This window comes from Centruroides sculpturatus, unplaced genomic scaffold, assembly GCF_000671375.1.
Source record: "Centruroides sculpturatus isolate CEXI.00-Female unplaced genomic scaffold, Cexi_2.0 scaffold234, whole genome shotgun sequence".
Lineage (NCBI taxonomy): Eukaryota > Metazoa > Arthropoda > Arachnida > Scorpiones > Buthidae > Centruroides > Centruroides sculpturatus.
The window spans coordinates 85,335-98,450 of record NW_019384411.1 but is presented as its reverse complement, the minus strand read 5'-3'; the positions used below and the strand labels follow the sequence as shown (position 1 = coordinate 98,450).

The window sequence follows — 13,116 nt, the reverse complement described above, 5'->3', positions numbered from 1 at the left end:
ACATTCATATACAAACAAAACAAAATCAAATATGATCTGTTCACAGGACAAATCGATTAACTCCATTTCTAAATCCTTAATATAATCGTTATTATTTTTACATTTTTTGCTCAACTAATTTTATATATTGTTACATTAAAGCTTGCATTAAAGCATTAAAGATATGCTTTAATGCATAGCTTTAATGTAACAATATATAAAATTAGTTGAGCAAAAAATGTAAAAATAATAATGATTATATTAAGGATTTAGAAATGGAGTTAATCGATTTGTCCTGTGAACAGATCATATTTGATTTTGTTTTATTTACTATGCATTAAAGCTATGCTTTAATGCATAGTAAATAAAACATAAACAGTAAATAAAAATACATTCTATAATGTTTATTTAAATTTATCGTTTAAAAGGAATTTTAAAAATTAATTTATATTATCAATTTTTTTTACTTTTTGTTTTGTGGAGTTAATCAATTTGGCAAGTGAGCAGCTCATATAAACAAAGCTGTACCAAACACCCATAACATACAAAATACTTATACCTGAAAAGATTAGTGGATACTTGGAACTTGCCTACAAAATAAAACATCTGTGAAGAATGGATGAAGTACAATAATGGTAATCCCTGTTGCTGTCCACAAAACTGTCAATTCCTTGGCTACAGACTTGGTGCTTTGTCTGCAACCAACTATTATACTGTCCATTGATGATCATACAACATGCATTTCTCATTGCAAGTTGCAAAAGGGGTTGAATTCAACATTTTATGAGTAACAATCAGATATACTTGTAAACATAAAAATTAAAATAATTGCTATAAATTCATACAGATTCACTACAGATTTCTTGAATTAACGATAATGATAGATTTTAGATCATGATATTTTGTCATCTAATAAATGCAAATTTTCCCTGCAAATTTAATTTAATTTTGTGTTTTTTTAATTTTTTATCTGTAAAATAAGCCAAAAAAATTATGTTGATGGACTATTTAGTGTTTGTGGAATGCACATCCTCAAATTTTAATACTTTCTTTTTAACAGCATAATGGTCTTATTTTGCACAAATCTTTATATTAAAATGCACTTCAGGAACACAATCTGTATATAGACTACAATTATATTATGGTTGGAATGTTTTTAGATGTTATTATGAAGTAAATTTTCACAAATTCTAATTTTAGAAGACATTTAACAGATCATAAGTAGAGATCAACTAATAATTATCACTTTCACATCGGATTTAACTAAATAACACATACCTCATAAAAAACCTTTACCCGATGCGAAATAAAATTTAACGGTACAAAAGTTTTCAGACCCCTCCTGGGTCTTTCTTCAGGTAAAAATCGTTTGAAAAGTTAATAAATACGAAAAATATTCGTTTGGAACGATTTTTTAAAATCGAAAAGCTAGAATGGAATCACGTGACCTATAGCTCTGAACGTTAAATTTTATTTTGCATTGGGTAAAGGTTTTTTATGAGGTGTGTGTTATTTAGAGATCAAATAATCATTTTTTCCCAAGACAATAAAACAAATACATGAATTTAAACTATGGTCAAAAAGAAATGTTACATTTATTTTATTTTAAATATATGAATTTAAAAAATTGAAAATATGTAAATTTTATTTAGATATTGAAATAACATCACTTCCAAGATGGAGTTCCATGGAACTTATTCCAAATGAAGAAGAAACTACTCCAGAAACTGCAGAAGTACAAGAAGGTAAAAATGACAGATTAAATTATTATTTAGTTATTTTTTTTATTATTGATCAATTTTTATTATTTGCTGTACAATATTATGAAATCTTTATTTTATAGCCTTTATCTTAAAATCAATGGTAAGTTTTATAGTTATAAATAAGAGGGTTGCCCAGAAAGTAAAGAACATTTTTTGTACAAAATTAATAAATAAAAAATAATTTATTGAGTATTCACTACAAGATTTACTTATTTTTCAATGTAGTTGCCTTTGAGATTTAAGCATTTATCATAACATGGAATTCCTTTTCCATATGCTGCTGCCATTTTTTTAGCCAATTAGTGACTATCATCCAAAAAAATCTTTCATTTTAAGAAACAAGTGAAAGTCACTGGCAGCCAGATTAGGACTGTATGTTAAGTGATCAAAAATGTTCATCTATTTTTTGCTTCAGTTCATCAGTCACAAGAGAGGGTGTTTGGAATGGTCTTTTTTTTTTTTTTTGTCATGAATGGTTGATCTTTCTCAAACATTAAGCACTATTTTCTAACACTTACTTTATTCATTACATTAATGCACACTTCTGTAATTGGGCTGCAATTTAAAAAAATTGTAGACCCATAAATTCTCAGTGTCATCTGCCTGTCTGTATGTCCATCCATCTGTTCATCTTTCCTTAATCTCAGGAATGGAGTTAGATAGATGAAGGATGAGACCAGATATGGAAATCTTAGGGGCAGGAAGCCCCGATTAACTATATATGAACTTTTGATGCAAACTGGAAATCATGCTGTTTCAGTTAAAAAATTTTTCTCTGAAAGGTGTTAGATAGATGACCAACATGACTGTATTGTTAAAGAAAAAATGTGATGTACAGAGACAAGCCACTATTAATTTGAGGTGGAGAGTATAATATTTTAAATTAAATAAATTAAAAATATGGTTAAAAATTGCAACCAGGCTTTGTGATGATGTCAATAAAATAATTGCTCATTGATATATTAAATCATACTGTACTATTACTTCACTGTATGATTTTTGAAGTAAATGCTTAATATAAAAAAAAATTTTTATCATGTTTAAATATGAAGCATTTAGCAACTTTTTGTATTTTAGATATTGTAATATTGATTTTGACTTATTGAATTTGATGTGTGGAAAAATATTAACATTAAATTCGATATACAAGATGCATCTGTTAAGTTTAGGGACTGAATTTATTAAAAAAAATTTTTTTTTGGCAGAAATGATTCAATTTAGTATCAGTTTTCAAAATGATTCACCCTCTGTGATTGATGAAAATTTTTGCATGCTTAGTAATTAACATATACTTTCACAAAAGGATCTTTTTGGAATGCTGATTAGTTTCTCCCTACAGCCTCTTGGATTTTCAAAATTGACTGAAATTGTCTCTTTCTTAAAGAAATTTTAATTCAGGGAATGGCTGTCTCCAACAGTCTGACTCCCAACCGACCATTTCCTCTTCCAGTTTCTCTAGATGCTTGAGGCGGGTAAATGAAGCTACATCCAATCTACATCTTACCTTCAACATGGGACTTTATCCACAGCGGATATCTGGAGAAACTGAAAATTTACAAGGCAGCCAGAAGATGAAAGGCCATTAATTACAAGCACATGGAAATCATCTCGCCTGCTTGAAAGTTTTTTTGAAGTACATTAATTGGATGCTCCTCCATCCTCGTAAAAGCATGGGCTATAATTTATTTGAACTTATACATAACTTTATCTGTGTTTAAGTGATAAATTCCAGTTTTGGAACACAATTGACTTATACATATACATCATCTAAAAACATTGTTGTCTAATGAAATTGTTCTGTTTTACTCAATTAAACCTGACAATGATTGTTTAAAATGATTGAAAATGTTTGTTTTGCTTATCAGAGTAACTTTTTCATTGCTGGATTTTGGTTTTACTGTGTTTGATTTTATAAGCAATATTTTAAAATTTATCTTAATTTAATTTTAGCTTAACATTAAAAACAAGTGCTTGTTTAATTGACTATAATTAACAACTAAATACTTGTCAAATAAAATTAATTTGTAAGGTATTTATTATAATTAATAGTTGGGACTTACAAAAATTGAAAAGTAGGTAATTTATTTTTGTATTATATTTAATATAGAAAATTTTGCATTTTTAAATAATTTCAAAATTATAATAAGTAAACTGTTTGAATAATTAAACACACAAAATAAAAATTAACAATATAAATAAAAAATAGTGATTATATTTTTTAGATAACATATTCACAGCAGCTCATGCAAAAAGCGAATTCATTTTACAAGGAAGATCATCAAAAATGTCTATAGTTAGCTGTGGAGGAAGCATAGACACATCACTGCCTGCAACTCCAACTTCTTCTCCCGCACATCGTTCATGCCCCACTTCTGTTCTCATCATGGTTCTTCATGGTGGAAGTATTCTTGACACTGGCATTGATACCGTTGCTTCTAAAAAATCTGACATAACCACTTTTCGTGGTGCCTTCGAAAGTGTTGTTCGACAACATTATTCCAGTATGATAGGTCGTATATCTATCTGCTTAGTTTTCTGTCCTTCCATTTGCAGTGAGGCCTTAGCTGTACTATCAAAGTAAGTTAAATTTCTGCTTCTGTACAGAAATACAAAATAAAAAAACTGTGATTAAAGAATTATTAAATAAAATTATAAATTCAGATATTTATAATGCTATATGTAACGTTGAAATAAATATATTATAACCTTATTTATCAAATAAAAAAATACACTAAATTAGAAGATATAAATGTACTATAATATGCTTCTTATCTAGTTTAAAATGTGCTGGTGAGCTCTATGATGGCATCTTTATTTCTAGACTTATCACACTGTCATCAGACAAAAGACCAGCATCAATATTTCAATTTATTTTCAATAGTATGAATTTTGGACTTACAGTTCCTCCTCAGCAAAATGTGAAGAAATAAATGTCTTAATATTTTGTCTCTGTGAACACCTCTGGTAAAGCCTGTTCTGAAGATGTTCTTCAGGATAAATATGAAGGACATTTTTTCTTCTAATTTAATGTATTTTTATATATTGTTGTCATTCTGGTCATTTTATTAAGTTACTTATAAAAATTGAAAATTAAATTAATAGCAAGGTTGCAGCCAAAGTTTTCAACTCAAAAATGTGAACATCAGATATTCAGCACTACCATCTTGTAAGCCTAGAAGTTTGACAATGGCATTTGGAATGTCAGTGGAATTGTGCTTGACATTCCAAATGCCTTTGTCAAACTTCTAGGCTTACAGGATGGGGCACTGAATGTTCAACGTTCACATTTTTGCATTGAAAACTTTAGCCGAAACCTTGCTAATGACATTTATAAAAACTATATTTTACCTTCAGAAAACTTCTGACAATACATTGTAAATTTTACAAATATTACTCTCTTACAAAATGCTGCTTTAAGATATTAAAATTAAATATGATTATTTTCAGATGTTTTCATTGTTTTCTATAAATAACATGCTTGTTTTTCATTTTCATAAGGATTCCTATAAATGTAATTTTTATTGTTTTTTAATAAGGGTTTTCTCTACCTTTATATTTAGATTTTGTGCTACATATTTTATTTATATCTTTATAGAAGTTAAATAGCTTTGTAAACTTTATAAAGTAAGACTATAACCTATTTATGGTTCCTTTATTTTATTAAAATACAGAATTTTTGCATGTAAAAATTCTGTATTTTATTTTAATGAGAACTTATAATTTTATACATTGATTTTTCATCAATGAGTAAACCTAAGCAATATATTTAATTTTAGTTTCATACACTATATTTTCAACTTACCCTTGTCAACAGTGAAATTGCAACACTGAAAGAAGAGATACAGAAGTATGCAAATTAGGAATAGGAGGTATGGGTAAGATATAGAAATTATCAAACATCCACATATGTAGCTCTGACCATGGACCTGTGAGAGGGACTTGAAGATATAAAGGTTTTATAGCAGATAGCTTGTTGTTGTGACATAGTGTGAAAGAGTGAAGCACACTTCTTCACTCTTTCACACTATGTCACAACAACAAGTATGATGATGTATGATCTTATGATGCATTGTGTACGATGAAATCAATAAAAATAAGCAGGATGAGAATGGTGTGAAGAGAAAGCCACCAATGCCATGAACAGGCCTTCAAAAGAGAATGTCACAGCAAGCCAACTCCTGGCATTATGGTGTGGGATGACTTACATAATGTGTGGTAGCCATACCATTCTCATCCACAAAGCTCAATGATATGCTGATTTGGTTGTGGAGCTGATATTATGACCATTCCTTCAAAGTGTTCCTGCACTGTTTTTTAACATGACAATAGTAGATTTCATGTTGCTCATTACTGTAAACAGTGCAGTAGGCCATGGCAATACACGTTTCCAGACTTGTCACTCAGAGTACTGTACATTTGGAATGTCATCAATTGGCAACTGCAAAGAGAGCAGCCACTTGCCAACCTTACTGTTGCATCATTTCTCAGACAACCATCAGTATCTTCATTGATAGTATGCCAAGGTGTATCGTGGTGTATTGTTACACATTGTGTGCATACTCATTACTGGTTAAATCTTGATAAAATGCATATCTAGTGTCAGTTTTTTGATCCTTTACATATTTACAATATCTCTACTATTCATCATTCCATACCCTTTCTTTTGGTGTTGTAATTTCACTGATGCCTTTTTAATTTCAATGTTTAAGATTGTATTAAAAATTTACAGTTTATTTTTTATAACAACTTTTATAAAATGTAGTTTTAACATTACCAAATAAATTTTTTTCAATTATTGGAGCAGTCAAATATATACAAGATGACTGTAATTAAAATACCCCTATTTAACATTGTCCAGAAAGAGATTTAGCAGTCATAATGCATCAAATCTGGCATGGTGACATTTCAGGACATGGAAGATATTTTCATAAAAACAAAAATTAGTACCAAAACTTGCTACTATAGAACTTTTAGCACTGAAAACAACAAATCTTCTATTTGTATAAGACACTCTTGCATTACAATGACCTTGCAATGCAGGGTATATACCTAATGTGATCTCTGTTCTGAATGTGATGAACACTGTGTTTATGAACGGTTTATAATTGACTTTCTTGATGCTTTTCATATGGCAATGTGATTCTGTCATTAAGTCTGCCAAATTTTCAAAATATCCTCAAAAAACCATATTTGTTTTTGTCCCACAACCAAAAATTACATGAGTTAAAGTCCAAAGTGTCAGTCATAGTGGTGAGGTTTGGTATTTTTTCATGGAAATGCTTTATATATGTCCCAAAATGTCACCATACCAGATTTGGTTGCATTTAAACAATACAAGAATAAAACAAAAAAATTGTCATGTAAAAAAATTTCTAATTATTAGAAATTTCTTCACTACAGTGTTTTTCCTTTTATCACATTAGAATGTAACAGTTCATTTCAGTTTTTGTAAATAAGCAGTTTCATGATAATCCTTATTTATTGTACCCTTCATTTGGACTGCTAAATATATTTCAACACTGGTATTTTAAAATTTGTTCTGAAATCATATATAAAACTTAATTCCGAGAAATATTTATTAAAATGAATATAATTAAATCAGTATATCTTTAAGATACTGCCAATTTTTTTAAATTACAGTATTTATTATAGAAAAATTATTGTAGATGTGACTATTTTCAAATTACATATCAATTTAAACATTAAAAATATAAATTTAGAAAATTATTAAATTAATTTAAAAAATTAAAATATAATTAAAAATTATTTAAATTTTTAAAAATAATTAAATAACATAAACTTAAAAATTTATTTAAATTTCCAGTTTATCACCATATAGTTTCCAAGCATCTCCTTCAGCCATTGATGGTGTACATTCTACTTATGATTCCATCCCCCTTGGTGCACTCTTGTTGTTTGCAATTTCTTCACCAGAATATCAAGAATATGTTTCACGTGTTATTTGTGCAACAAATCAAGTTTATAATGATTTCTTACATTCTGAAGAAGGCTATGGATTTGATGGCCAAGTAATTACACATTTAATTAGTAAAATAAAGAATAGGCTTTTTAATTCTCTGATAGATCAGAACTGAAATTTTAATTATTAATATTTAAGTTAGTCACACAATTTTTAATTTATGAAAGAACTAAAATTGACAGCTAGACATTTGAATGTAGGAAGTACTTCAAGAAAGCATTGTGTGAATTCTAATTTTACCAAATAGTTAATGAAATTCCTAAATTTTACAATATTAATATTTTCATTTATTTTTTTGTATAATTTACAGAAAAATAATAATTAGTGATTCAGAAAAAAAGCAGGAAGTTAATACTTTCTTGCTTTCTTCTGAATCAAATTGAAGAGAGAAGTTAAACATTAATGAATTGTAAATAAATTCTAGTGAATTTGATGTAAATATAAAATTAGAATAAAAATTCTAATAAACTGTTCTTTAATTTATCAGATTTTAAGTGTATCTTATTCTTTAAGATGCAATTATAAACTTACTTTTGACAACAAATTTATAAATAATAGTTTACTAGATTTGTGCCACAATCAATATTCTTTTGTACTACAATATCTCTTATACCAGTGTAAGGAACCAAGTCTGAGCTTTATTTTTATTTTACTTTTATTTTGCTTTCATTATATTTTGTTTGGGGCTTATGTTTATTTAAGACGAAGGTTTCCTCACCATTCACCTTAGTAACTTAAAAATAGAAGAAAAACCAACTCACCGACGAAAGAAAAGCGCCGTAGAAAAACTCGCGCACACTTGCGCTTCCCAAGCGGAAAAAAGTAAGTCCGCACCGAGAAAAAGGGGGGGGAAGACCCCACAACCCAGTTAGGAATCGCTAAACCTTAAAAGAATAAAGCATCCCGATAATTGTTAAAAAGAATAATGTAAAAGGTTAGCGAAGTATTGTCGGAAAATAATCTGCCAGATAAACAAGAAAAATTTAATGTTACAGATAAGTATGTAAATGAGGAGAGTGAGCTCATTCAGAATTGTGACGTCACCTCACACTATAAAGCCTCTAACTCAAGTGAAAACGAACGAGGTGAATTCCTGATAGCAACGAGCTTTGGTGAGCTTCGTAGCAGTGAACGAGAGAGGTGTCCGATAGGATTTTGAAGTTATTCGATTTGTGGATCGACGATTATAGAAAGTCTTGAGAGTTTGAGGAAATAGGTTCCTAGTATATTGAGGTGACGATTAGGATCTTTAATTTATAAGAATTATTGTTTATAAGTTAATTCTTTGATTTTGTCGAATTCCAAAGGGGAATAGAATTAAGTTAGAAATAGATTGATTTGAGTTTGTCGGATTGATTCTTGTTGAATTTCATTGAATAAATTATTGTTTGATTTTTACTAAATACTGTATATAGTTTATTACTAGAAGTTTAATTAAATATTTGATTTTGTTATTGACAAACTTTGTCATTATTTAATTCGGTGCACGCTTAAAGTCCAGGCCTGGCACACTAACGCGAATCCGCGTAAAGTACCCGTTAGGGAACGGCTATTTCCGGCACACAGTAGTGTCGATAATCGTTGGAAAGTCGGAAAAATAATATAGTACTTTACACCAGTTGTGTAAGCATGTACTGTTAGGGATTTTTAACTGAAATAAAATTGAAAAGTCTTAAATACTGTATATACATATGATATGGGACTTGCATAAATACATAATAGATTCACAGAAAAATATTTTTATAACTTGTTTGAAAAAATATTGCTTTTAAAAGTGACTAGGATGAATTGATTTTCTTTAGAAACCAATGTAATTCAACAGAAATTAAGAATATATTTTTAAAATGTTTAAACTATGAATTTGGGTAAAAGATTTAGGCAAAAGGAAATATAGCAATAATGGAATTAAATACTAGCAACTCTTAGTTTAATAACTTGCCACAATATAATGATTAACAGAGTCACTGCTGTTCTTACATAAGCTTAATACTGTTTTACTAACCCTGTAAATGATCAGTCTTGTTGGATAAGCTTTTTGAATATTGAGACAACAATCATCATCATAGGGAAAAAATGTCTGTGTTTAAAAACAAATTTTTTTAATTTATTGTATAAATAAATATAATTTTTATAATGAATTAAATGAAAAAAATTATAATATATAAGTATGAAAAACCATTGGTTTTTTTTCAAGACATACTGTATTGATAGATTTCAATGAGGATAAAAACCACGTATACTTGTAGAATATGATAATTGTCCTTTGATTTTTTCTGATTGACTGTCCTTTTTAATTACAGTAGAACATTGATTATCCAAAAGTAGAATAATTAAACATGACTTCACAGAGTATTATTTCCAGAAATTAAAAAAAAAAGTTTTTATGTAATAACAATTTTCAATGATCTTCTATAGCCACTATTGAGTAAATCATTAGTAATATGTATGTTTTATTTTGAGTTTAAAGTTTCATCAGTATGTTGTAGATTGAAATAAAAGACTAATGCTTGTTTTCATAAATTAGACAATTTTTTCACTATTTCTTATCATTTGTATGTTTAAGCAAGTGGAAAAACTGGATAGCCAAAATTCCTGTTTTATAAATTTGTAGCTGGATTTATCAACATTTAGTTTATTTATCATTTGTATGTATTAAATTTCTACACCTTAATCTTTTTTACTATTTTACTAGAATTAAAATTAATATTTTTACTTTATTTAAGATATTTATCTGTTTATTCTTTTCATACTAAGTATGATTGGTTATCCAAAATTGTCACTCTCTTATTAACTGAAATAATTACTCTACTGTACTAGAAACTAATTTATGCAGTTGTATTTTTTTAATTTTTTAAATTATTTTTATTTTATTAAGTTATATTATTTAATATATTTTTAAATTAATTAATTTTAAAAGATGATTTTAAAGTTTGGGAGTATTTTTCCATATGCATACTTCCACTTACATGATATAATTAGCATATTCTGCCAAAATTAGAAACTATTGGGAAAATTTGATTTAATACCTTTTTTGACAGATCCTCTAAAGGTTGTTATAAAGAAAAGCTACTATATATTTAGATAAATTATACTTAATAATAAATTTAGGAACAAATGATATTTAAGGAAATGGAAATGTTTAAAACAAAAGTAAAAGATAAAGGCAATTAGTGTAATTGACACTACATCGCTTTTAAAAAAATTTATGCTGAAGAAACCCAAATGCTATGAAGATTATTCAAGTCAAAGCTTTATTGGGTAAAACGTTTTTCAAAACTTCTCTGTCTTATTATCAGATCCAAATACAGTTGAATCTGTCTATCTCTAATCTCATGAGAACAAGAAAAAATTCAAGGCACAGGTTTTTAGATATAGATATTCCTACACAGTAAACAGTAATAGGTTTGATTGGAGATATTGTATTTTATTAATACAATTTAGCAAATACAATACGTACCTGTATTAGGTATAAATAAAACATTTAGTTATATAACAAAAATAGTTTGTTAATAGTTTCTGATGCCAGACTTCCTTCAACCAGTATGATGGAAGTCAAGTTCATAGCCTCAGCCCACCAGTGACCAAATGGATAAAACCACTGAACACTAGTAATTGATCATGGATTTGCACCTCACCAACAGACTGGCCAAGTGGAGTTTTCTTCATGTTTATAATACCTAAATAGTGGCCAGTTTTCCTTAGAAAGCCCTTCTGGGAGGCCCCTCGGCAGATTGTTCATGTGTCTTGTTACTGTAAACAAATAAACCAAACCAAACTCATAGCCAATCACAGAAAAGCAGCATTAATTGCAAATTTGTACTGTATTTCAAAAGATGTTTCTCTGCTGCAATTTATGCTATGAAAATATAGTCACTTAGTTTTGAATTTGTAACTGACACTTCAGTCCATAATTTGAAATATAGAAGTTTTGAAAGAAAATTATTTGAGATAAACATGGAAAATATATCAAATTTAGGCTGAAAATACAGGGAAAAAAATAGATTTTAAGCTAGAGGTTTTCAAGATAGACAGGTTCAATTGTAATTTTGAAGATCTATAAGTTTCTGTTGAGCATTAGAGGAAATTAATTTGAATATGTGAGCAGTTTGTTATTTTTATATTTGTATTTTTTTTATTCTTACTATTATTTTACTTTATTTTTATTTTGTTATTTATGTAATTGTGTTAATCCTTTACTTTACACTTAGATATTTTTAAATCAAACAAAAGTTCTTTTATTTATTAAAAAAACTATTTGTGTATTCAAATTTCTTTTAACACTCAATGGAATTGACTTATAGATGTCCCCATGCAAAATTATTTGGATTTGATGATGGGATGCAGAAGTCGCAAAAACATTTTATCCAATAAAGAAGCTTTAACTTCTATAATCTTCATAGCATTTGTTTTTCTTCTGATGTTCTGATGTGTACATGGAGTCGACATATTCTGAAATTAGTTAAGACTTATCATGAGATCTCTTCATTTAGAAAAGTGTTCAACTTAATTTGCTTGGAAATCTTGGGTGGTAAAATAAATAAAATTTGTGTAATTGATTTCGCAAGACTTTCTCTAAATTATTAAATTAAATATTAAAATAATTAAAATTACTAAACCATTAATAATTCATTATATGTCTGCCTATAGTATCAAATATATTTATAACTGTTATTAACAGATAACAAGTATTATAATTATTTATATTTATTGATGTTGTTCAAATATAAAAATAAACATTTATTACTTCTATGTTAATTTAATTTTTATTTGCAGGTTGTTGTTATTGGTGATAGTGTGGGATCAGTCCTTGCATATGATGCCTTATTACGTACCTCTCAGTTCAATAGTCGTTACGGAAGTGAGAATAGCATTGCGGAAATGGAACCGTCCTCCCAACAGTTAACACAGTCACAACCTCAGAGTCCTGGGATTTTTCCACATCCCAATCCTCTCATTTCTATTAGCGATGAAAAGTCAATTGAAAATGAAGACGTATTAACAAGATCTATTGGATCAATGACAGCTGGACACATTTACAGGAAATCATATTCTCATCCATCTGAATCAGATTCTACATTTCATGATTCAGTACAGTAAGGAAAACTCTTTAAACTACTATTTTAGGTTTCATTAAAAAAAAAGCAGTTTAAAATTGGTAAACTTTGGACAACAGATAAAAATTTTTATGCTTTAAAACGAATTTTTATAGGTACAATCGTTTATTATCTGCTCCTCCTTTGCGAAGAAGAAGCTCGGGCTCTAGTGATCACAGTACTCAAAATAAATTTGATTTTGATGTCAGTGATTTTTTTATGTTTGGATCTTCACTTGGAATTGTAATAGCATACAGGAAAATGCTTTCATGTGAAGATAAAAACTGTAAGTAATAAATAT

The 13,116-nt window shown here is 28.2% G+C and overlaps 1 protein-coding gene across 2 annotated transcripts in view; it reads left to right on the top strand.

Annotated features, from left to right (window-relative positions):
* The window catches only part of LOC111619010 (protein retinal degeneration B-like), a 73,637-nt gene that overhangs the window by 16,022 nt on the left and 44,499 nt on the right, over positions 1-13,116 (top strand). For both annotated transcript variants that reach the window (XM_023360642.1, XM_023360641.1), the window contains exons 4-8: positions 1,632-1,724; positions 3,965-4,319; positions 7,567-7,771; positions 12,496-12,815; positions 12,932-13,101. In XM_023360642.1, the coding sequence (XP_023216410.1) occupies positions 1,632-1,724; positions 3,965-4,319; positions 7,567-7,771; positions 12,496-12,815; positions 12,932-13,101 (1,143 nt within the window). The remainder of the gene's footprint in view (positions 1-1,631; positions 1,725-3,964; positions 4,320-7,566; positions 7,772-12,495; positions 12,816-12,931; positions 13,102-13,116) is intronic.